The sequence below is a fragment of the Microtus oregoni genome, unplaced genomic scaffold, assembly GCF_018167655.1.
Source record: "Microtus oregoni isolate MIOR12 unplaced genomic scaffold, Mior012 000086F_ref0000336, whole genome shotgun sequence".
NCBI classification, from domain to species: domain Eukaryota; kingdom Metazoa; phylum Chordata; class Mammalia; order Rodentia; family Cricetidae; genus Microtus; species Microtus oregoni.
The window spans coordinates 881,762-906,358 of NW_024544552.1; the positions used below are offsets into that span (position 1 = coordinate 881,762).

A 24,597-nucleotide genomic window follows, 5' to 3' on the forward strand; every position below is an offset into this window, starting at 1 on the left:
ACTTCAAGGTTAGAAAAAGAAGGGGAGGAGGCATGAAGCAATGCCTAAGCAAAGCCTTGTAAACTTCAGTTTCATAAAGCAGCCAAACACTGGAAAACATGGTGGGAAAATACAACATTACCCACACTGACTCTAATTTTTTGAGAGCATTACATACAAAAATAAACAAATGATTATGGATGAACTTTCTTTTGGTAATTAATAGGCAAGTGAAAAAAAATAACCCTTGTTTCTGAGAATGAAACTACAATCTGCATGAAAAAAAGACCTGGAGTTTATAATCTACAACTTGTTTATAGAAAGTTCTGCATGAAGAACATGATTCAGTGGCTGCCCAGCAGGGTACAGGAATGGCTCCATGTGTGGGTTACCTAAACACACGTGAATGTCACCATAATGACAACCTTCTGAGCTCCAGGGGTTCAGAAAGGGCCCTTCCAGAATTTTTTTGTGTTTTTAAAGAAAGCGTTCTGGTGTATTTTACTCATAACTTGAAGTCACAGTGACTACCAGGAAAAATCAAACGTCACAGGAATGAACAAAAGTGTCTGTCTGTGTCACTACTTAGAGAGTCTAGTCTCTCAGCCCACCCTAGAATTCACTGCCCAACAAAGCCAGTGACTGCTCCCTTCACGTGCCACCCAGAGCCAAGAACTAGGCATGTGAAGTGCGGCTGACTCACACAGCATGGAGACAATGTTTAAGAAACCACACAATTATGGGAGCCTTCGGCCTTTCAAGTTTCCAAAACAAACTGCTCTCCTTAGAGATAAAACACCATCCAAAGATACAGCTGTGCTCAACTCCTAAAAGCCACTGATGTAAATAATTCTCATATTTATCTTCATTCAGAAAACACAAATGGGGATGACCACATGCTAAATTCAGCATTTCTCTAACCCTGGCTACAAATAACAGGACTCAGACATGATCCCCTGGAATTGCAATTTCCAGTTCCTCCCTCTTGCTCCTCTTACTCCCAAACTCTGTGAGAAGGAACAGCTTTTGTGTGTTACTCCTGCCTCAGGTCCACAGCAAAAGTTTGCAGGAAAAATTACTGGGCATAATCAAGAAAGAAAAGCCTACACTTTGTCTCCTATTGGTGATTTGGGGAGAGGGGTGTCTCTGTTTCAAACACATTCAAGATCTACAAATGTATGTCATTTCTTAAGACGGGCAGAAGGATGGAATGGAATTCAGTGTTTAACATGGGAAGTGCTATGTGTTGATAAATAAAAAATCTGGGGCGGTTTATAATAAAGAGTAAACTGAGCATCAGAATATGACATGGTTTTTCCCAGGTTTACTCTACTTGCCAGATAGTGGGAGAACTAGAATTCAAATCCATTTCAGTCAGCTTAGGCTGTCATTGCCTGTGACTCAGTGGCTTACATCGAAGAAAATTATTTTGTCACCCTTCTACAGGATGGGAAGTCCAACACCTAGGTCCTGAGAGAGGTGGAATAAGTAACTCAATTGACAAAATCCTGTTTCGGGGAAGCCCTGGGTTCAGTTCCCAGCACCACATGCATCAGCATGGGGCAGCACAGCTGTAATCCCATCACTCAGAAGGGAGGTCAAGACAGTATACGCCGAGTTCAAGACTAACCATGCTATAAGGCACCAATGGTGTTAAAGGTATGGACTCATTTACAGCTTGTAGCCAATAGACAGCTGTTTATTTGTATTCACTTGCTGTGTCATAGAGAAGGGGTTGGGGGAGGAGGCAAGAGGGAGGGAGGAAGATGAAATGCGCATTGCTCTCTCTACTCTTTTGAAGGGCGGGGGTTTTGTAACAGGGGTCTCATCTTCATGAACTAATAAAGGTCATGACCTCTGAGCACCATCACAATGAGATTGGGCTTCAACATATGAATCTGGCAAAAACAAGGCGTCTATAACAAAATTTAGGCTCTGGGCCCCACAACCTGTTCTCTAGTCACTGTTACCTGACACCTGAAAGGGTATTAAAAAAATCCATGGAAGTAGTGGTGCTGAGAAGTGAAAAAGGTACTCTATGAACTTTAAAATGGGAAAACTGAAAGATACAAGGACTAGACACCGGTCAGCCATTTAATTCTTCTATGATCCCTGAGCAATTAGAAACTTGGGGAAGAGCCACTGGTACGTGCTATACTCAGTATCAGTACTTAGAGTTTGCTTTCCCTCACTAGTAAGTTCATTCACTGGCTTACCTGACCATAGCAAGTAAAGGAAAAAGGGTTTATAGTTTCAGAGGGGTCTAGTCCATCACTGCAGAAAATCCAGGGAAGCGGGTGTGGTAGGAGAAGCAAGGCAGCCGAAGAAGGGGGATGGTTGCTCATATTGCATCTGCACTCAGGAAGCAGACAGGGAACAGGAAGTGGTAGCTAACTACCCAGTCTTACACCTCCCCACCCAGTCCACTGAGGCTCCTCCTCTTAAAGAGCCTGTAACCACCCCAAACAGCTAAGGTAGCTGGAGAGTAAGTGTTCAAATATGTGAGCCGCTGGGAGATATTTAACCTTAAAACGCACCACCCACGATGGCTCTTTCAGTAAGTATTTGAATTATCTACACTTGGATCCACGCAAGACAAGAAAACTTCTTTTTTCTTCCTTTTTTTTCAAATTTTTCCTCATGTAATTCACAAATGTGAAAAATCATAATTTTATTTTCTTAAAATCAATAACTAGGAAAATTGGGTGACCAGCAACACTCTTAGAACATAAACACAACTGAGGCCAGCAAAATGCCTCAGGACGTAACAGTACAAGCCACACAGTCTTGATAACCTGGGTTAGATCATCATAACTGAATCAAATTATGAAAGGTGTCTCCTGACGTCTACATGTATTCCACGATATATTCATGCCTGTACTCCCACGTACATGTGTATGCACACAAACACACACACACAACTATCAGGTATAGTGACACACCTGTGCAATCCTAACACTGCAGGTTGAGGAAGAAGGATGAGAAGCTGAAGGCCAGTCTTAACTATGTAGTAAAATATATTATTTTATGTAAGTAAAGTGTATATCTAACCTTCTTATCAATAATATTTCTCTCTACAATATGTGTGTGTGAACATGAACATACACATATATACGTATATACCCTTGTAGCATGAATAATTAAAAACCCAGAAACAGAAATTGGGGTTCAACTCGAAAGCCAGAAATGCAAAGTGGTCAAGTTACTAGAGAAGTTTTCTGTCTACCAAGGCTGGGTGGCTTAAAACTAAGCAAACTAAGCCTCTCACCCCTCCCATTTTGTATTTATAATTCTGGGATTACAGTCATGTGACACCCCAGTACTGGAATCAAAGTTGTAAGCCACCACCACCTGGATTTGTTTCTGCATTGTTCATTGTAGCCCAGGGTAGCCTTGAACTCACAGAGATCCATCTGCCTCTGTCTCCCAAATTCTGGAATTAAAGATGTGTGTCAGCATTGCCTGACCTCTAGTGGCTTTAGCTTTGCTTCTGATCTTCAGGCAAGATTTATTTATCAAAATACAAATAATATACCACTATATACACAATATATCTCACACACTGTATCAAAGTATTCAATAAATCTTAGGCCCTAAGATTAAAACCAAAACAAAACAGATGGCTCAACAAAGAACTTAGCACTCACACTGGGTGGCTCACAACCATTTGTAATTCCAGTTCCAGGGAATATAAAATATTCTCTCATCTAAAGATACCTGAACTCATATGCACACATACAAGCACAGGTATGCACTTAAAAATGTCCATGAAAAAATAAACAGTCTCAATCAATATTATTTCTGTTGTTAAAGAAGGCTTGGTAGTTTACATCATTATTATTTAATGCTTTTTATTACTCAGGTTTAAACAAGATAGAAATCTCATTCAGAAAGGACATAATCTAAAATTTATTGCTGACAGGTCTACTCAGTTCACTTAAAATGGCACACATTCAATGTCAGAAGGAACCAAGACTATTAATACCTTGGGTTCATCATCCCTGCAGGATACTGACGTTATTTCTATGGTTAGAGCCAATAAGTATATATTTGGGTTTCCCTGCTCTAATATCTACATCTATCCAAACTTTGCAGAGGGAATATGAAAATATTTTGAGTCAGTTCAAGCTTCAATTCTAGGAACAGTCATTGTCCTACATTAAAAGTCCATGTCTTAGGGAATGGTTGGTTGCACAGCACAATGTAAGAAAAGTGCACCCCTGGTCCCAGCTAACACAAGCTCAGCTAGTTCCATCTAGATTAACACTTCAAAATACCAAAGCACAGAGCCCACACAAAATGTTTCACAAAAATTAGCATGCTAATTTCTACAATTGGTTTTTACTGGTAAGAAAAATATATTTTTGAAAAAAATAGTTTTTCAAAATACATTGATTAGCCAAAATCTCTTAGAATATTCTACCTATACTCCTTGCTTCTAGAGTCTAGAATCTCCTAAGTGCTATAACCTGGGTATTTAAGGATGTTGCCTGGCTTTAGGATCCAGATATAGCCTGGGTTTGATTTCTAAATGTCTGGTGCAGATTAAAAGGTCAAAGACTCTCCCTCTGTGAGTCTTGTATCTGTGGAGGATAAATCTTTCATCAAAGGTCAGAAGGACAAGTTAGGCAACCCCATTGTTTACAAAGTGCATTTAAATGGTTTTATTCTTGTTCAATAAACATTTATTAAATATTTATCAGCATTATGGGAAGAAAATTAGCTCTGAAGCCTGATTTAGTTGGATCTGGTAGCAGAATGATGTTTCCATTTTATTCCCATTTTATATTTGTATCTAAGGTTATTATTTTTCACACGTATTTGTGTATGCATGTGTGTGTGTTTTATGATTATAATTAAACCTTGACTTCTAGACACCAACCTTACTCTTGTCACTTTAACAAGGCATTGAAATTAGAATCACAAGCAAAGCAAAATCAACTCTAGATTTTCTAATGTTTTGAAATGGGGGGGGGGGACAGTTCTAGTCAATATAAGTGAGATGAGGCAGGCCCGGATATTATTCTGTATATAAAAGTTATAAGATGCTTTTTGTAGTGGTGAGTCTATCCCACAACTTCTAACTTGGTCTGTAGGTGAAAGTAGAATCTGAATGGGCAAGGTGGCTCCGTAGCATGCCATCCCAGAAAATGTCCATTCTGACAGTTTAGGATAACCTTGAAAACAGTACTGTGCACTTCACCTTAGAGATACTAGCGTTGACAGCAGGAAAAATCCAATCTGGGGTAGCGACAAATCTGATGGAAAAGTGCAGCCCTGCCTGATGAAGAGACTTGAGATCAAGTCCAATCTGCTCCACTAATAAGTCACATAACATGAAAAACAACGAGCACCAAAACAAGCCTGCAAAGATGTCTTTTTTTTTTTCTATAATATTAGACTGAAGATCCGGATAAATTTTGTAGTCACTTTCATATCCAAAATCAGTCATGATTACATTTCCATAGATTTCTGTAGTGGAGGTATATCCTAGAAGCGAAGTATAGTGCAGGACCTTGAGAGATCCCACCCTAGCTAGAGCCCAGCGAAGCAGACAAACAGGTATGTTTTCTTCCCTGTCCAGATGTGAAGGCAGCCAAGATTTCAGAGAATGTGTATGCAGGGTTCCGACGGGACTCAAACACTCCCTTCACAACCTAATAGGATAAAGCTTATGCATAATTCTGTGTGACCCGTCAACTACTGACGTTCACGCCATGTTATTGTTCGAATTGCATGTTAAGCAAGCAAATTTTCAATGAACTCTCGCTGGCTGTACCACAGACACAGATGTCAGGCAGACTCCTTTGTTCATAAGGTTCTCATTATTAGCTCAACCCGAGCTGAATATTTGACTGAAGGAAAAGACCATATCATTATTTTCAGATTTCATTCTATGACTTAACTGGGCTACATCTGCCAGCTTCAGAAACACCAAGTGCTGCTGGCGCCAGCCTTAGCATTCTTTTCTGTGACTATTACCCCAAATGTCTCAGCCCAAGGAAGCCTCCTCTCCATCAAAACAATTTAATAAAAACTAAAATTCTGATTAAGAGTTACTCATCAATTGACAGGGCATGCCACGCTAGTGCTATTTATGACTTATGCCCCATGATATTTTAGGACTAACAAACAGAATCCGCATTCACAAATGGGGAAACTAGAAAGCCACTAACCATTTTCAAGATTTATAAGCTCTGTGTTATACTTGAAACCATATTTTTTTAATAGGTAAATTGGCATTCCTTTGAATAACTCAATCTGCTTTAAATCTATTCAAAGGCTCTGGGCAGCACAAGGGAGATTCAGAATACTTCTCTTTAATTCTCCTAGTCATCTCTGGACCATCTCTCAGCTTATATATGATAGGAAGCGATGGCATAGGGATACTTGTAAAGTATAAGGCAAAATGTGTTACAATACTGACACCAAAGCCATTTAGAAAACGTTACAAATCACCCAAATTCCAAATTATTTCATAAGCCCAATAAAATGTATGCTAAAACAACATAAAAGAAGTAGTTTCTTCTACATTTCTGGACATCACAATCCACAATGCAAATCTGCAAACATAATTTGAAATCCCCTCTGTTGATCATTAGAAAAGGGAATTCAGTGGTTGAGCATGCTCACTGCTCTATCATTAAAACCTGAGTTTGGATCCCATAACCTAGGTCAGGTGGCTCATATGTGTCTTTAACTCTAACTTCAAAGGATTTGATGCCCTCTTCTGGCCTCCACAGGCAGATGTGCATGTACACACACACACACACACACACACAAATAATAAAATAAACATGTACATAAATAAACAAAGCAATTCTATCTCTCTATGGTAGAAGACCCTGGGGTTTATGCTATAGTTGCTTCAAATGCCCAGGAAAAGAATGACCAGTTTTCTACCAGAAAGTCATAAAGTCATATGCATAATTAAGTTGCTTTACTCTTTCAGCATCTTGGAATCTTGGACCATGAGGACCTAAAAGAACAAGCCCTGTATTCCATCAAATGTTTTAAATACATCTCAGTGAGCAAATGGCCATTCAGTCTTTATGAAACACCTGTTTTCAGTTCATCACCAAACACAGCAATTTATCTCCTAATTGCCATTCCTAATCCCAAGAACATCCTCAGAAGGGCAAATGCAACAAGCACATCTGTGACTCTCATACTGGGAGGCACTGGTCTGGTTTAGAATTTTGGACTTATCCATCAAGCACCCAAGAGTCAAGACTCAACTAAAGCTTCTCTCGGGGGCCCTTCTTCTCTGGATAGTTTTAATGGTTAGGAGACCCACTATCTGGCTCACATTTGTATTTGCTAGTAGCTTTTGCATGGTGGCATTCAGATACGATCTAAGTAGTTACAGCGCTAACAGGACTCGCACCTTGTATGATCCAAAATGTACATTTTTATAGCAATGAAGTGAGTTGAATTGCAGCAAACTGAAACCCCACTCTTTGGGTGTTGCAATCCCAATCCCCACCCCCGGCCCTGGACATGTCTCGGAATTAGGAGTAAGGGTCTTTGAGCTTAATAAGACCTTAAGAGTGGAGCCCTCAGGAATGAGATTTGTTTCTTCATGAACAAAACTCAAATGAGAGTGCACTGGCTTCTTTCTACCACAAGCAAGACACAAGCAGAAAATGACTCTCTGAAGCCCCAGAAAGGGCCCTCACCAAAGCCTAACTGTGCTGGGGTCCTGATCTTCACCCTGCAACTTCTAGAACCATAAGGAACACATTCTTTAGTTTAAAAGCTAACCTGTCTATGCTTTTATATTATCACAAAAAAACAGAATAGAAACATCATGTGAAAATTGGAGCTTAAACACGGTATAGAACAGGCAGGAAATGATATTAATAGAAACCTAGCAGGATAAAAAAAAACATGTTATATATAGTGCTAAAGGAAATATACTAACAGCATGAGTAGAACTTTCTAGCAAACATCACAAAATTTAGCCCAAATGTGAGTATTAAGTAACTTCATTTAAATTTTTTATACTTACCATGTTGTATGTCTTTCATATCTAAATGAAGACTAGACATTAGAATTCCTACTGCTTGTGATCGTTTGTTGCTAAGCAACTTGACAACCTGCTCAAGGAAAAGGAAAAGGAGAAACATTAATTTAAACCCTAATATGTTTAGCCACATTTTAAAACCCTACACGAAGAGCCACTAAAGAGCAACGCTTAACACCATTTGTTACTGCTTTGGGGTTCTTCTAGACCAAACCAATAAAATCCGCCATTTTCTTCTGAAAATTCACCATCAGCCTCGAAGTCAAACTGCTGGGGTTCTAGGATATTAGTCTAGTTTCCTGAAGAATAACATTACACCTTTCATCATATACTACCTGAGAAGTTTTCAAGATGAAACTTTGGAAGACTGGTTTACAAGGGCAAAATAAAACTATATACAGAAAGTCTGCAGATCAGATCTCTTCTATAACATAGAAAATGTGCTCCATTAGGTAGTAGGGTCTTGTGGGTGGTCCTTATTTTGCTGATAGTTTCTTTCACTCTACATTTGATCAGCATTTGTTGGACGATTTTCCAACTAATTAATAGAAGACAACGAGTATCATATTGGAAGGAACACATTGGCCTGGCCCCGAGTCTGGCTGTTTAGAAAGTCTGAGAGAATCCGTGTGCAGACACCAGTCAAGTCTCCCACAATAGAGGCGGGCAAACTATTAGAGTGTAGCCATGCTTGAGCCACATTCTCCAGCAAACCATACTACCAATATTTCCTGCTTAGGAAATTTTTATTGCCGCAAAGTCTATTTAACTCTCCTGTTCTCTTTTAAATCTGTTAAGGGAAATAGTGAGGGGAAAGAAAAGTGATTACAGTTAAAATACCAGAATCAGTTGCTGCCTCCTAAGCTCTTATATCTTGTGACCTTGTCTTTCTTTTGGTTTAAGTTGGGTCAGTCAAGAAACTAATAAAAAAATCAGAGACAACTGATCTGATTATTACAAGTCTACTGCATAAATAATATTCATCAAAGCAAAAGCAGCACTCTTGGCCTCCTGGCAGGAATGGGGATGGGCATTAAAATAGCATAATGCCAGAAAACCCAACCTTATGAAAAGCTTCCAATATGGGGGATGATACCCCCCACAAGAGATACTGTGGTCTCTGGGGAAGAACAATGGCATAGGAGTTTATTATTGACTTCATTCTTATAATAGTTTATTAGATTGAACATACAAAAAACTGGTTTCAAATGATTATTAATTACTTCAGTAGACTCAGTAACATTGTCTCCTTCAGAACTAAGAAGTTAAAAATGCAGTGTCTGGAAGTAGGTTATATTCTGATGAACAGCAATCTCTAAGATCAGGGGCAGGGAATCTGGCCTTACTTATGCTACTTCTGTTAAATTTCCTACCACTTTCTTGCAATGGGTGCAACGGGACACTTGAATTTGTGTGTCATTTTACTTCCCAGGGGTGTTAACATGTTGCTCATGTCCTTAGCTCCTCTCCTCATCATGGTTCTGACAATTCTTCCTTTTGAAGTCAGATAATTACGATTTTGCCTTAAATTTCAACATGAGCCTCAGTTCTGTTCTCTGTGCTTCATTCTTTCCAATCTGCAATTTCTCTCCCATGGCATCTACCCCTCATTCATTCAGCAGTTTCCTACTTTCCTAAACGTTATCTCCTATAACGTTACCCACATAGGTGTCTATCTGACATGTCTAACCAGACTCCTAGGATTCAGATCCCAAATGTCCAGCCAATATCTCCTTCTTTTCTTTGGATCTTGGAATAAGTGTCCCACCATCCATCATCCATCTACCAAAGGTAAAAGCTAGGTATCAATTTAGACCTTTCCCTCGCTTCTGCTTGTACAACATAATGGGCAGGAATCAAGTCAGTCAAGGGCAATCCTGTGTCTTCTGAAGTTGTGCCCTCCATCTTAGTGCCAGTGTTTACTTCTTTTTTTATTTTTAAAACAATCTTAATTTACATACCAATCCCAGTTCCCTCTCCCTCCTGCCTTCCTTCTTTCCCATCTTCTCCGCACCCCACTCCCATTCACTTCTCAGAGAGGGTGAGGGCTCCATGGGGCGTCAACAAAGTCTGTCATATTACTTGAGACAGGACCAGCCCCGCCCCCTCCAATTGTATCTAGGCTGAGCAAGGTATCTCATCACTGTTTCTCCAATGGCTTAGGCATCTTTCTAGCTAGCTCTTATTTCTTAAGTTAACCTATTTCTACTATTTTGTATTTTACCATGAGGTTTCATGGTTTGTTACTTCTCGCTTCTTGGGCAGCTACATGGTGTCTGCCTCCTTCAGCAGCTACATGGCATCTCCTTGACTCTGCCTACTCTCTCTCTATATATATATCTCTTCCAGCCTGGCTATATTCTGCCCTGCCATAGGTCAAAGCAGCTTTATTCTTTAACCAATAAAAGCAATATATATACAGAAGGACATCCTACATCAAGAAGGTCTAGTTTGGTCTTATGCAGATTCCCCGGCTGCCAGTCCCACTAGCTCAGGTCAGCTGAATTGTGGGTTTCCCAAGTCACAATCTTGCCCTCTTTGCTTGTAACATTGCTCCTTCCTCTCTATGGCTGGACTCCAGGAGTAGTTTGTTCCAGTGCTTAGCTGTGGATCTCTGTATCTGCTTTCATCAAATACTGGATGAAGGTTCTATGATGACAATTAAGGTAGTCATCAATATGGTTATAGGAGAAGGGCATTTTAGGTACATAAACTAAAGCAAAAAGTCTGTGATTGACTCCTCAGGTCTGGTTCAGTGTTTCTCAACCATCTTCCTTACACAGTGGTTATGATTACCACCACAAAGTTTACAAACAAGCTCCTGAGCTATAACAAAAACCCGCTTTCAAGGAAAGTAGGAACATCATCACCATTTTGAACATCCCCTAAAAGACTTTAGCATCACTGAAAAGTCTCATCCTTCTCATTCACCCTCCTTCCCTATGTCTAAGAACCCTTCTACAATGGTTGAAATCTGTTTGTTGTTTCTTGACCTTTCACCTTTACTTTTTGAACCTGAGTGGCGCGTGTTTAGGTGACGGTCTCTATAAAGGTCATACTGGAAGCTCCACAGTTCTTTCCTGCAACTTGGCCTTCCTAGTTTATTTCAGAAACACTCAATTCCACGTTGTAATTTATATTCCTATACATAAGACAATATAAAGAAGGATTTAACACCATCCAGTAGGAAACACATTCAAAAGAAGACAGAACTCTCAAAGGATAAAGGCTGCAGACCATCCGTATTTTAAAGTCAACTTCTGTATTATAAATCAATTCTTCTATCCTTCTTTAGCCGACACCCTGGGTAACAAGAACCCAACGTTCTCAAACTAGCATATTCCCAGAATGCTGTAACCAAAGTTACAGTGGAGAGACAACACAGTCAGATGACCCAAGGACTCATAGGCAAAAAGTCAAAAGCACAGAATTAACACATTTGAAATCCACAGTATTTGGACACATAATCAGAGTTTTAAAAGGATTGTCTTGGTTTCCTAGTCATATTAGATCTAGTTAATTCACTTACAGCAACAGGTTTCTTAAAGACTTCCCTGGTAGACAGGAGGCTGTAGGGATCATCAGCACGGACTCTACGAAAGAAAGCAGTGTGCCCCACCCTTTAATTGCACTGAATTATCTGGATTCTGGAAAACAAGCTGATTCCTGAGTCTACGCAAGCTGCTAGGGGACGCCAATGCTGTGAAGCACAGAAGATGATGTTGAGAAGTTCTCTTGTTTCCACCCTATACAATCTAGACAACAACTGCAGTTCTTTAGAGCCAACATTTCACCCAGAAAAACAATAGGAGCAGCAGGAGAAGCTTCAGAAATCTGTGGTGGACCCGGCGGCTACACTCAGCAATGTGTCTCACAAGGAGCTTCACATATTACAGTAAGGGACAATTGTGAGAAGCTGAACATACAACACAAAGAAATTTTGGCATCTTTTATCTTAAATGGGTTCACTCAATCAACTGAGGTATTAATTTAAATACTGTAATTAGGGAGAAAACAGACACATTCACGATTGCATTTAATTTTGCAAAAAAATTTATTGTTCTTCCCTTCTGCTCTTGTAACAAACAAATAAAACAAAAATTAGATACATATGAACTGGGAGAAGTCTTCTGGGAGTTGTAAATGTTTCCTTTTTTTTCCTACTTACATTATTTCTCTGGCATTTTATAATAGCAGTAATGAGCACGCGTTGTCTAGGTACAATATCCGGCCATGGAAGAGAACATAACCAAAGCTCCCCACAACATGGCTCCAGACAATAATTGTGGGACCCTACTATAGCCAAACTAGGCTGCATGGCTAGAAATGGGTTTAAAAAAAGCATTAAGTAATGTTGGTCTGAATGTCTGTGGCATCAAGTAGATAACTGATGGAAAATCTCTGTCAGCCAATGAACTGTAAGAGGTGGGACCAAGTTAGGGCGTGACCTTTTGGGTACCCAGAGAACACCAGGTAGCCCAGGGTTTGCTCTCTCTCTCTGTGGTTCCCACACTATACAGTTGAGCTTAGACTTCTCATTCCTGTTTCGTGAGTTTGACCCATATAAAAAAGAAAAATATAATTGGTTTGTCTTGTAGTTAGCCTGGTATTTCTCAACCCTTGTTAATTCAGCAGATAATGGTGGTCTGTTTCCACTACCTATATACAGTTTTCTTATATATGATAATAGAGTAGTCAAGCTAATGGAAAAAATGTTCACAAATTTTCATGAAGATCATTAAAAATTGATTTTACTGTTTTGTCAAATCCTCATCACCTAGCTGAATACTTAGATATAGAAATTTCTATTAAGAAGAATTTGAGGGAATTATACACTAATTAAATCAATAGGTATCCCGTTAAATTTAAGCACACATTTGCACAAGACAAAAGCCAAAATGAGACGTTTTGGGTGGTGAATATTTCATTCACTCCACCCGGCAGTCTATAAAGTGGCCAGGGCAGTCTGACATAGGGTGATTATGCCTGAACATTACCCTTCATGTCTCTGCCCACCAGTTCTATTTCATTTCTATTGTCTTAGAATCATACCTAGAGCCTAGTGCATGCCAAGCCAAGTCATTTTAAATATAAGTAGGAAGAGGCTTTGAAAGCCTAGTACTCTGTTAAAAACACAAGGGAAAAAATATTTACTCCCTACTTACTTGCTTTAGCTCCAAACAGTGCTTGAGACTTTAAAACAGCATGATATTAATATACTATGTGTGCCTATTAAGGCCAGTGCCCAGTGTCTCTTGCCATCAAAACAAAAGAGAAATCCTTAATACAATACCCTAATGGGAGACCTGCATGCAACAAACTGCAACCAGCACTAGCAGAAAGAGAGCAACAGGCTCCAAGTCTCTAAAACCACAGTAACTAATACAGAACAATGAGCCACATGTGGCTGGCCAGGCACGGGAAATATGCACAGACCTAAAAGATCCTGAGCTTTGTTTCTCTTTTAAGGGAAATATCAATGATCTCGGTGATTTTATGTGGACTGCATGTTCAAAAGACAAGATTTTAACCCTGAATCCTATATAATACCTTCAACTTAATTTCATGTCTTTCTGATAAATTTTAAAGTGTGCCTGCTAGAAAATTCCAAATTACATACATGGCTTGAATTCTATATATATATATGGCAGTACTGGTTTAAGAAGACCTAACAAGTTCATAAAAATGATTAGACACATTTACTCTTAACCAGAACCTAGTTATCTCATCAGTATCTCCATCTCCTCTCCTTCGTCCATCTGTCTATCCCTCCCTCCCACTCTCCCTCCTCCTCCTTCTTCTCTTTCTGTCTCTGTCTCCAATTGAATTAAAAAAATGTAAGATAAAGCAGGACTTGCAAGGTGGGGGCATAAGGATCAGATATTCAACAAACATATTAAGTGTAAAGCCTAAGGTCCTGCCACTGAGCAGTTCTCAGCGCTGGATCCATAAAGGAACTACATGTTACACCTCTGTCCTGTTAGACAGCACAGTCATTCCCAAGTCAGAAACATACTTAGAGAGACGGTGCGCCAAGAAGCCAGAATCCCAGCTCATCATTCAGTTTTAAAAACTTCTACTTTCAGATTCACCACAATGCCCCAGAGAATACAAACACCCCATATTCAAATCCTTTGGCCTTTTATTCGGTTTGTGTACTTGCATTAATTAAATGAGGGTAGCATTACTCGCCAACTATAAAACCCACACAAGCAACCTATTTACAGAAATTAACATAATTTCTTTCGCTGTGTATAGCCATCACACCCTGGTATTTTAGTGTCAGTTTTAGCACAGAAATAGTAGAGTGTATAAAGCCACCCTCAGACGTAACCATGACCCAGAGTGTATGTCCTCAATTTCAATAAAACCTCCCCTACATTTTTCTTCTGTAACAGAACACATTCCTCAGTGGATGCTCTGGGGGAAGCCTAATAAGGGCATGATATTGATGTTGGCTAAAACTTTTTGTTGTGTTCCACAGTCTTTCCTGGTCTTGCTCTCCCTGATCCCAGTCACCTTTCATTTTTTGCTCTTAAATTTTACCCATTTCTCAAACACTATCCTACCCATTTTCATCCTGCCTTCATAAGTAGTTCCTTGAGGGTTTGTTTCCTTTTTGCTGTACTATGGAATTGAACCCAGGACCTTGTACATACAAGGCTCTACCACTGAGCTGCAAACCCATACACACTTCTGAGATTCTTTTGCTAGTTACTGCACTGTACTGATTCTTTCTTCTATAGTTGCTCCCATACAAGTTGTGATCTTGATAACCAATTGTCTCCTGCTCTGTTGTTATTGTTGAGTTTTTTTCCTCCAGTTTAAGGCCTTTTTAATGATGCCAACTATATGTAATCTTCTACCTAGCAAAATATTCTTGGTCAATATCTTCTAGAACCTTCTATTTAGATGTCTTTCTTCTTTCAATTCAACATGACCAAATTTTAAGTAGGTTCATTTTACAGAATAAAGGACTATAAGGCAGTTGTCAAATTTAAGACTATCTTATAAAACTTTTATCTTACAGCCATACAACTTTGACATTTAAACTGGACATCATGGCTGCCCAGCTAACATTACATTATTCATAGCCTATTTGACAACATGGTATAGCCCCGAGAATACATTTTGGACAATAGATTGCAAGGAGTATGAGTTAGCTTTGACTCCCTATAACAAATACCCAAGGTGATAAACTTAGAAAAGATTTATTATGCTATACTGCTTCATAGATTTCCAACCGTAGCTGACTAGTTTTATCACTTTTAGCTCTGGAGAACCACTTCTTTCACGATAAGAAGACAAAAGAAATGGAGAGAAGCATTCCCGTCAAAAGCATGTCCCACATGACTTGAAGAAATCCCACTGTGCCCTCCCACCTGTTAAAGTTCCCCTAACCTCTCAACAGCACTTCCTGGTGTACCAAACCAACACTGGTACCTTTAGGAAACATTTAACATCCAAACTGGATGACTCTATAAGAAATTGCAGCTTCTGAAGAGAGTAGTGTGTTGCTCTCAGTTTCGGGGCTATTCTCTCAGGCTCAAAAACAAAACTGAGAGTTGGCCATCTTCTCCATCACACTCCATTGCGAGGCTGAAGTAATGAAATGGCTGAGATATTTGCTGCCCAGACTTCTCCTCTATCACAAAGGACCCAAGGCAATATTATCTACTAAACACCAGACCAGACATTGTGCAACAGGCAATGCCTACACTGGGGTGAATTAACAGATGTCAACAGGAAGTAAAAACAAACGTCCTTTGCCAAATCAGCTCTTTCTCACCATCCACACATATCAGTCAGCCATCCGACATCCCCAGTCATCCCAGTGGGGGCATTTGACTCATTCTTCCTCATGGGTCACAGCCAGCCATACATCGGACTCCACTGATGAATCCTTCTCCATCCCTCTAGTCTGTCACTAGAGTCTCCACCTCATGGCCCCCAGATGTGCAGCCCCAAGGATCCCAGTTCTGAGCCCAGATGAAGACCTTGCACTGCCTTCACCCTGTAAGTACCCTGTGCGAGGTCTTCTGTGCTCCCTTGTGCCTCTGCTTTATTTTACATCGGGATAATGGACAAATGAAATACTCACTGGGTAGGAAAGATGAAGCTTTATTCATCTAAGATTCTTTTACTACACATTCCCAGCCTCTCAAACCACTCGTAAGGGCTGACTTAAGAACTTCTTTTCTCTCATAGGATCTTATATTCTCCCACTAGAACATGCACATGCCACAGTAATTTCTGGGGCGTTCTCCATAAATGTATATACTGCCAGATAGGAAAACTATGCCATATTATTCACTTCAATACTCAGAAAGATGACTGATAAATTATAGGCATTAAGGAATAGGGAAGCAGGTGATCTTGTCTTAAATAGTATACCCATGCTAGAAGTCCTCCCAAAACCTTAGAAAAAATGGTTTCTGGTTTTTGTTAGACATCAAACCATACCTATGTACCATTTTTTGTTTTTGTTTTTTATTTCATGCCCCAGGGATTTAATCCTTGTTAAGCAAATGTTCTAGCACTGAGCTATATATTACTGATCCTTTAAGTTAAAAAAAAAAAGTTTCCCATTTCTGATGTCGAGTCACTTTCTCATAGAATATGCAGTTTTCTAAAAATTCCATATATGGTGCTAATACAGAATTTTTAACTATTGAAAAGTCAATAGTTAATGAATGGTAGGCAGCTATTCTTTTTTAATATTTTATTGTTTTTAATTGAGCAATACATTTTTCCCCACTCCTGTTTATTCCTTCCCTTTCCCCTCCACCCTCCACGACTGCCCCCCACACTTCCAATTTACTCAGGAGATCTTGTCTTTTTCTCCTTCCTAGGCAGATCCATGTATGTCCATCTTGGGCTCCTCTTTATTGTCTAGATTCTCTAGGGTTGTGAACTGTGGGTGAGTTATTCTTGGTTTTATGTCTAAAATCGACTTATGAGTAAGCCCATATTTGTCTTTCTGGGTCTGGGTAATCTCAGTCCGTATGGTTTTTTTCTAGTTCCATCCACTTGCCTTGATGGAGGAAGGTCATTGGTTAAATAAAAAGAAACTGCTTGGCCCTCATTGGTTAGAAGATAGGTGGGAGGAGTAAACAGAACAGAATGCTGGGAGGAAAAGGAAGTGAGCTCAGACTCCATGGCTCTCCTCTCGGGAGCAGACGCCTCAGAGAGACGCCATGCTCCCAGCTCCCAGGCAGATGCACGCGATGAAGCTCTGACCCAGGATGGACATAGGCTAGAATCTTCCCGGTAAGCGCACCTAGCTGTGCTACATAGAATATTAGAAATGGGCTAGTCCAGGTGCGAGAGTTAGCCTAGAAGAGGCTAGATAGAAATGGGCCAAGCAGTGATTAAATGAATACAGTTTGTGTGTTGTTATTTCGGGCATAAGCTAGCCAGGCAGCCGGGGTGCTGGGGACGCAGCCCCTCGCCCTTATTACTACATTGCCTTCAAATTTTAAGATGTCATTATTTTTTTCTCCTGTGTAGTACTCCACTGTATAAATGTATCACATTTTCCTCATCCATTCTTTAGTTGAGGGGCATCTATGTTGCTTCAATATTCTGGCTATTGCAAATAATGCCATGAACATGGTTGAGCAAATGTTCTTGTGGGATGACTGAGCATCCTTTGGGTATATATAGGCAGCTATCCTACCACTAAACTCAAGTCATGAACTACAAATCACCTCTGTCATTTTGCAACCTTCCTAATATGTGATGGAAATATGATATGAACTATATTAACTAACTTAAACCATATTTAAATAATTACTTGATTATACCTACAATTATGTATGCTGTTCACTCAGAATACTTTTTAAAAATGATTTATTTGTGTGTATTACATGAAACAAAGATAATTACAATGATCTCAACATGAAATATCCAGATAATTTAAAGTTTTATGCAGTTTCTTATAACTACTGAGATCAGAAATTTTAAGCAGAAACTAAATAATTTGTTTATAATTTAAATGTAAAGCCCAAACAAGAGTTTTGTTCTCCAAAACTAGCTAAGGGAGAATGCTTCTTTCTTCTGAGACGGCACATGATAGCCTCTCTGGAAACTGGGTATTAGATTAGGGGATAAGTAGACAGATCCAATAAGGCAAATACTTCAGAGAGTGGGGTAAGATAAAAACAGTCAACCACAGAGATGAGGTAAAGCTGAATTCCAGAGCAAAATTACAGAGCATGAAGACCACTGTTCTTCACATAGACATTTGAGCACGGCATAGTGTGCCAGCGGTATACAGCACATGAGAGCATCGATAGGCATGCTAATGACAAGCCTCAAAGAAGAACAGGAGCAAATTGCAAATAGTAACACCCAACTGAACAAGCGATCTTTAGGTATTTAAAATGCAGTAACCAGTTCTCAATCTCAGGATCTTTAGTGAGTTCATCTATTTAGAGGGAGATATCAGGATTTTGAGACAGGCCTTTATCTAGATGATTAACTATGGAACTCTGGACATATGTCTTTGGTCCATATATTCCAGTTTGTTTTCTTGTGAAAGACAGCCAGTAACCCATATGCAACATTCCCATAATTTAAGATCAACAAGATAGCACACTAATATCCTTAAGGCATAGAACATCATGCAAATCGCAAGTGTGTTGGCTCTGCATTTAGTAATCTAACAACTACCAGTTATTCTTCATAACACTGTAGAAACATATGAGTAATTCCAACAGGAGGAATGCCACAGTTAATAATAAGTTGGGGGTACTAAGCACCTACAATAAAGAGAGACTAACACAGACATTGGCTAGGCCATGCTTTCCTAGGAACTTTAAAATATTTCCCTAAGGAATATTTAGCCAGGATATGACCATCCTGCAATTATCATTTGGATTCAGGTTTCTTACTTTGAAAATACAAACTGATCTCTCAATTTCTGGCCCAGAGGGAATTAATAACCAATAAAAAGCCTTCTTTGAGCTATTTCACACTACTTCGTAAAAGAATAGACATCTTTAATCTTAACTGTCTACCCTGAAAAAGGAAAAATACTTGAGTTGGATTTTGCAGACTGAGGTTATTGGAGTTTCTTTAATTCATTCCCCACAACCAACATAAGAGGAATGTAATCTTATTCAGGGAGCCTCTTCCTAAGATTAGCATTAGGCCTTAGGGCAAGGTGGCCAGCTCAGGGCAACAGCAGCATTCCAAGGCCAAACTAGGCTGCCGGAATGAAAGGTGCACACAATGGGGGATGGAATAGAGGCAATGGTTTCCCAAACACATCACATTGGGCACAGCTGGGCACTTGGTGACATGATATTTGATACCTCTCCTTAAAGCCAATCTAGAAGGCATCCTTTTAAAAAACATGGTCAACAGGACCATAATATAGCTGGTATTTAATTCAGTCTCCAAGGTGCCTTTGGGCACAGGGGTGAAGCTATGGCATCTGGCTTAACCTGACTTGCCTTGGAGTCTGAGCAGGCCTCAGAACTGAAAGACTGAAAGACTCTCAGAAGCAAGAGTTTGGTGAGTAGCGACAAAGAACTTCTCTACGTTCTCACAGACTGCCAATTCTGGGTGTCAAAACTTCAGTGTAGAGACCTGTGTCCTTGGATTTCAATAAACACTAAATGCTATTCATTAATGGGATAGTTTAAATTTTCTGACTTGTGTTAGCATCAACTTTGTGATTCCTGCTTTTACTCTCATTTGGTTCATAATTCAAACCCTCATGCTCGGGTTCCATATCCTTAGCTATGCAAACTAAGGAAAGAACTTCAAGTACGTGCAAGCATCTATAATTGTGGTTCTAAATCTGTTTGCCACAATCTTTTTGGAGTTACATATCAGATATTTATATTACAATTTATAATAATAGCAAAATTATAATTATAAACTAGCAGCAGAATAATTTTCTGTTTGGGTATCACTGCAACACAAGGAATTATATTAAAGGGTCACAGCAATAGGAAGGTTGAGAACCACTGAGTTATAAGAGGACTCCTGACCAAATAAAATTCATCTATCCTGTTCTCTTTTGCTTCTTCGTAACAAAAACATGTTTTACCATCTTCTGAGATTCAGTTATAGAGAGAAATAAAAGACAATAAAAAATAATGCACTGGAAGGTGGTGGTACACACCCTTAATCCCAGCACTGGAGAGGCAGAGGTAGGCAGATCTCTATGAGTTTCAGGCCAGCCAGGGCTATAGAGCAGATTCTGGGATTGCTGAAGTTACCCAGAGAAATCCAGTCTCAGCAAATAAAACAAAACAAAATCCCCAAAATTTACAAATATGATTCAGAGGCACATGTGACCTCTAGGATCCTAAGAAACACGCACTCAAGTAGAGATGATGAACAATCAATAACCCTTTGAGGTTAGTTTAATTCGATTCTTAGGAGGCCGGCATTAGCGGTGATGAGCAGCTTGTTAAGTATGTGAACCTCAGGTTCACAGCACAGGACAATAAGCCAATAGTTGGCTAATTAAGCCAAGCTTATTAAAAAGGAGCTGAGTCATAGACCTGTTCTGAATAAAGTCAACTTGATTTAATTACACAACCTCGGAGCATGCCATGTGTCACGTGTAGCATACTTAAAATACATCTGCAAAATAATAGCTAGCATGTATTGTTTTACAGGAGCTAATATGGAATACTGGATAGTGAGCAAGGCTCAGGACAGTGAGAGGCAGGTCAGGATTTGTCCTACTCAGCCAAGTATGACTTATCAGGTTAGTTACTCCGTCAGCTCCTTCGGAATCCCTTTGTCTACCTGTTCGCACACTTTCCCAACACCCTGCATACACCAAACCCAGCAGAAGAATTCACCATCAAAAAAAACAAGGGAATATATTAGGGATTTTTCCATCAAAAAAAAAAAACAAGGGGATATATTAGGGATTTTTATTCTTTTCTTTAAACAGGTAAGTTTAAAATAACAAATTCAATTTCTTCTTTATGAAAGTCTCTTTCTTAGACCAAACTAGACTATTTGATGATCTAAACCATTTGACGAGCAAAAAAGAAAAAAAAATAATAAAATCTACGGATTAAAAAAACTAAGAGCTCAAAGTGATTTTTAAGCTAATGAAGGAAAGTAGTATGAGATATGTATTCTAATAAAACATTTATTCTAATTGGCTGCATTTTCAAACTTGTCTTTACATTAAAAAAAACCAGCATAGAAATGTAATGGTGAACTTAAATAAATATCACCAGGCTTCTAGAATAAAATGCTTTTGTAATTAAAACCAACTACCACAAATCCCCATCCATCTCCACTTTTTAAAGCATGGAGGGAACATGCAAAAATGTTTAAACTCCTCCAATTTAAAACAATACACAATCTTCGCTTTTATATCCTTTTGCCAGACTAGTCTGCTTCATCATGCACAATATATGCAAGATATAATTTGGCCCTTTACCAGCTCAAATATCCCAGTAATTAGAAAACTCTGCTTCATCTCTCTGATTGCATGCAAGCCTGATGAACTGCACTTGTCCCTCAAGAATTCCTTCTAAAACTCTGGTTTTACAAATGTGTCCTTCTTAAAGTTTCTATACAGGTTTTTTCCAACTCAGTGAGAACAATCTAGGCTAAGATTAAAGTATCAGAAAACACTCTTATTGTGGGTACAAGATCTTAATGTTTTATGACCTGGCTAAAAGTACCTAGTTATTGGGCCTGACAGTATGTGCTCAGTGATCAAGCGCGTGCCTTGTACGTGCAGGGTATTGAATTAGCTGGCTAGCACTAAAGAGGAAACACTTCAAAGGTATAAATAATAAGGATAAGGAGTTAGGGGTGGGTGAGATGGCTCATCAACTAAGAGCACTGGCTACTTCTCCAGGAGACTAAAGTTCATTTATCAGCGCTCACAGAGCAGCTCATAAATGTCTGTAACTCTAGTTCCAAGGGGTACAATACCCTCTGCTGTCCACCAGTAGCATCAGGTATGCATGTGGTGCACAAATATGTAGGCAGGAGCAATATTCATACATAAGAACAATAAACTTCTTTAAAAATAGCTGTTAAGTGAAAATATTAAATAGTAAGTGAATATATTAAATGTCTTAATCACCTCATTGGAGAATTCAGCATTCTCTCAGTAGGAGTTATTAAATATTTATAAATGACAAAATAAGCTATTAGTATGGTAAGAATACAAGATCCTTTGGGGGAGGCTTTTGCTATTAGTTACAGTGACTGTGCTTTGAGAAAGTATTATTTTACACATAAAGCACTTTCTCTCAATCATTCTTATCATCAAAACCCCTAAGGACCCGGTGCTGTTACCTGTGCATTTAACAGTAGCTCTGGCAGGATCAGGGTCAGACATCCATTAAGAATCAAGGCAGGCAATGAGCCGAACCCAGAAGGTCTGGCTCCAGCATCATGTCAGCGTCACATCAAGGCCCTGGACCCACTATAAGCTGTAGAATACTGATGACACATCTACCACGTGATTGGGCACACTGTGCCTCACTCCCTCAGAGTCTTAGTGTCCTGCGTTGTTATATATCATTAATATGGACACAGAAAACACCACAGAGAAAGTTTTGTTTTCAACTTGTTAGCAAAAGCAAAAGCTCAGACAATAACAGTCACTGAATATCCTGCTGTAGGTATTATTCCGTTTCAGAAAAAGGGATTTTTTAAAAAGAAAATAGTTTCCTCTTTTGCTAGTGATCAGATGAATAACAAACAAGGAAAAGCCAGTGATAAATCTGATGACTAGTTTCTTGTTTTAATAAGGAAAAGTAAAATGTTCAAAAAAAAAATGAATGACTCAGCTAGCATCCATTTACTGAATAAATGTTAGGACTCTGGGAGCAGTCATGAGCACTCTGCTTTCCCCAAGCTCTCCAGACCTTAGCACGGTATTAATTTTTGGACACTTTGAGAGGGACAGGGCTTGTTTTCTGGCCTCATTCACAGTTTCCTGATGGTTTTAGCCCTGTCAAGATGGATCACACCCTGTGAAGGAAGGTGTTTCCAATTTAGTACTTTTTTTTTAATTTTTCATTGTTTTTTCTTTTTGGAAATGATATATATACTTACTACTTAAGCAAGTGACTGATTTTCCAAAGACCTTCACCAGAAGTCTGAAGTAAAGGTGATATAAACAGCGTCTGGTTGGTGGACAAATCTATGATGCCCACTTTTAAGGAATCTAAGTTTCAATATGTGACCATGCTTTTACAAAGCAAAGGTTTTCTTTCTTTTGGCGTTGTTTCCAGAAACTGTACTCAGCCTTCAACAATTCTATTTAAATTCCATATTGGATCAAACAATGCCATCACATCTGTGTCCAACAATAACCAAGTCATTCATTGTTTTTATTACTGAAGACATCTTCAGTTCTACTGTTCCAATGCCTCAAATGGCTCAATATTTTGTTATTTAATGAGCAGAATAGGCAAAGTGTCTACTGTTTAGAAATTTTAGTTTTCAAAATACTGGAATTAAAGGTTAACTATTGTAAAAATGATCAAAATTCTTCAAGTTTATTTGAAACTTAGCTATCTTTGTATTTACCGTCTGTTTATCTATCTCAAATCACCATGTAGAACAGTACTTGTACCAATTAAATCATCATCAATACCTCCTTCCCATCACTGCTTCCTCTCCAAAGTTTCAATGTGACTCCTATTGTTACAAATTACCTTCTCCTATTCTTGAACTCCATATAAATGAAAAAATACTGTTTATATTAGGTTTTATAGAAGAAATAGATCAGTATTGTCAATTATAAAATTTAAATCTTAATTTTATTGCAGAGTACTATCCCATATTGTATCACAGTTTATTCCTTTAAAAATACTTGTGTACTTTTATTTCTATGTATATGAATATTTGCCTGCAGATATATGTGTATGTATGTGTACTGCCTACATGCCTGGTACTCATAGAAAGCAAAAGAAGCCACCAGATCTCCTGGGGATTGGACTTATAGACAGTTAGACTTGCCACGTGGGTGCTAGGAACCTAACATGTTCTCAACAGGAACAGCAAGTAATTTTAACTACCAAGTCATCTCACTAAGCCACCAAATTATTGTTCAACTCAGTGCTGATAGATACTAAAGGTTTTATAAATAGTGCTACAAGAATTTTGTTACACAGATTTGTATATCCATATGAACTCATTTCTTTCAGAAATAGACAAATATCAGCAAAGCAACTTTATGACTATGTCACGGGTTATATATACTTAACATAATCATTTACTACCAAGTGATTGTCCAAAGTATTTCTATTTTTTTTAATTTGGTAGAATGAACAAATAAGGCATCAATTTACAATGTGATGGCAAAATTGTTTAAAATCTTAAAAACAAAGATACGAGGTGTGGCAGTTTGGAAAGAAAATGGCCCCCATCCTGGCATCTCATAGTGGCACTATTAGGAGGTGTGGCTTTGTTGGAGTAGATGTGGCCTTGTTGGAGGAAATTTTTGTCACTATGGTGGCAGGCTTTGAGGTCTCGTATATGCCCAAACTATGCTCAGTGTGACACATGGTTGTCCCTTCTGCCTGTGGATCAAGATGTAGAACTCTAAGCTCCTTATCCAGCAAATGTCTGCCTGCATGCCA

The 24,597-nt window shown here is 38.9% G+C and overlaps 1 protein-coding gene across 1 annotated transcript in view; it reads right to left on the reverse strand.

Annotated features, from left to right (window-relative positions):
• Fmn2 (formin 2) overlaps window positions 1-24,597 on the reverse strand; it is a 298,401-nt gene that overhangs the window by 169,864 nt on the left and 103,940 nt on the right. The window contains exon 7 of the mRNA XM_041643559.1: window positions 7,991-8,078. Coding sequence (XP_041499493.1) covers window positions 7,991-8,078 — 88 coding nt within the window. The remainder of the gene's footprint in view (window positions 1-7,990; window positions 8,079-24,597) is intronic.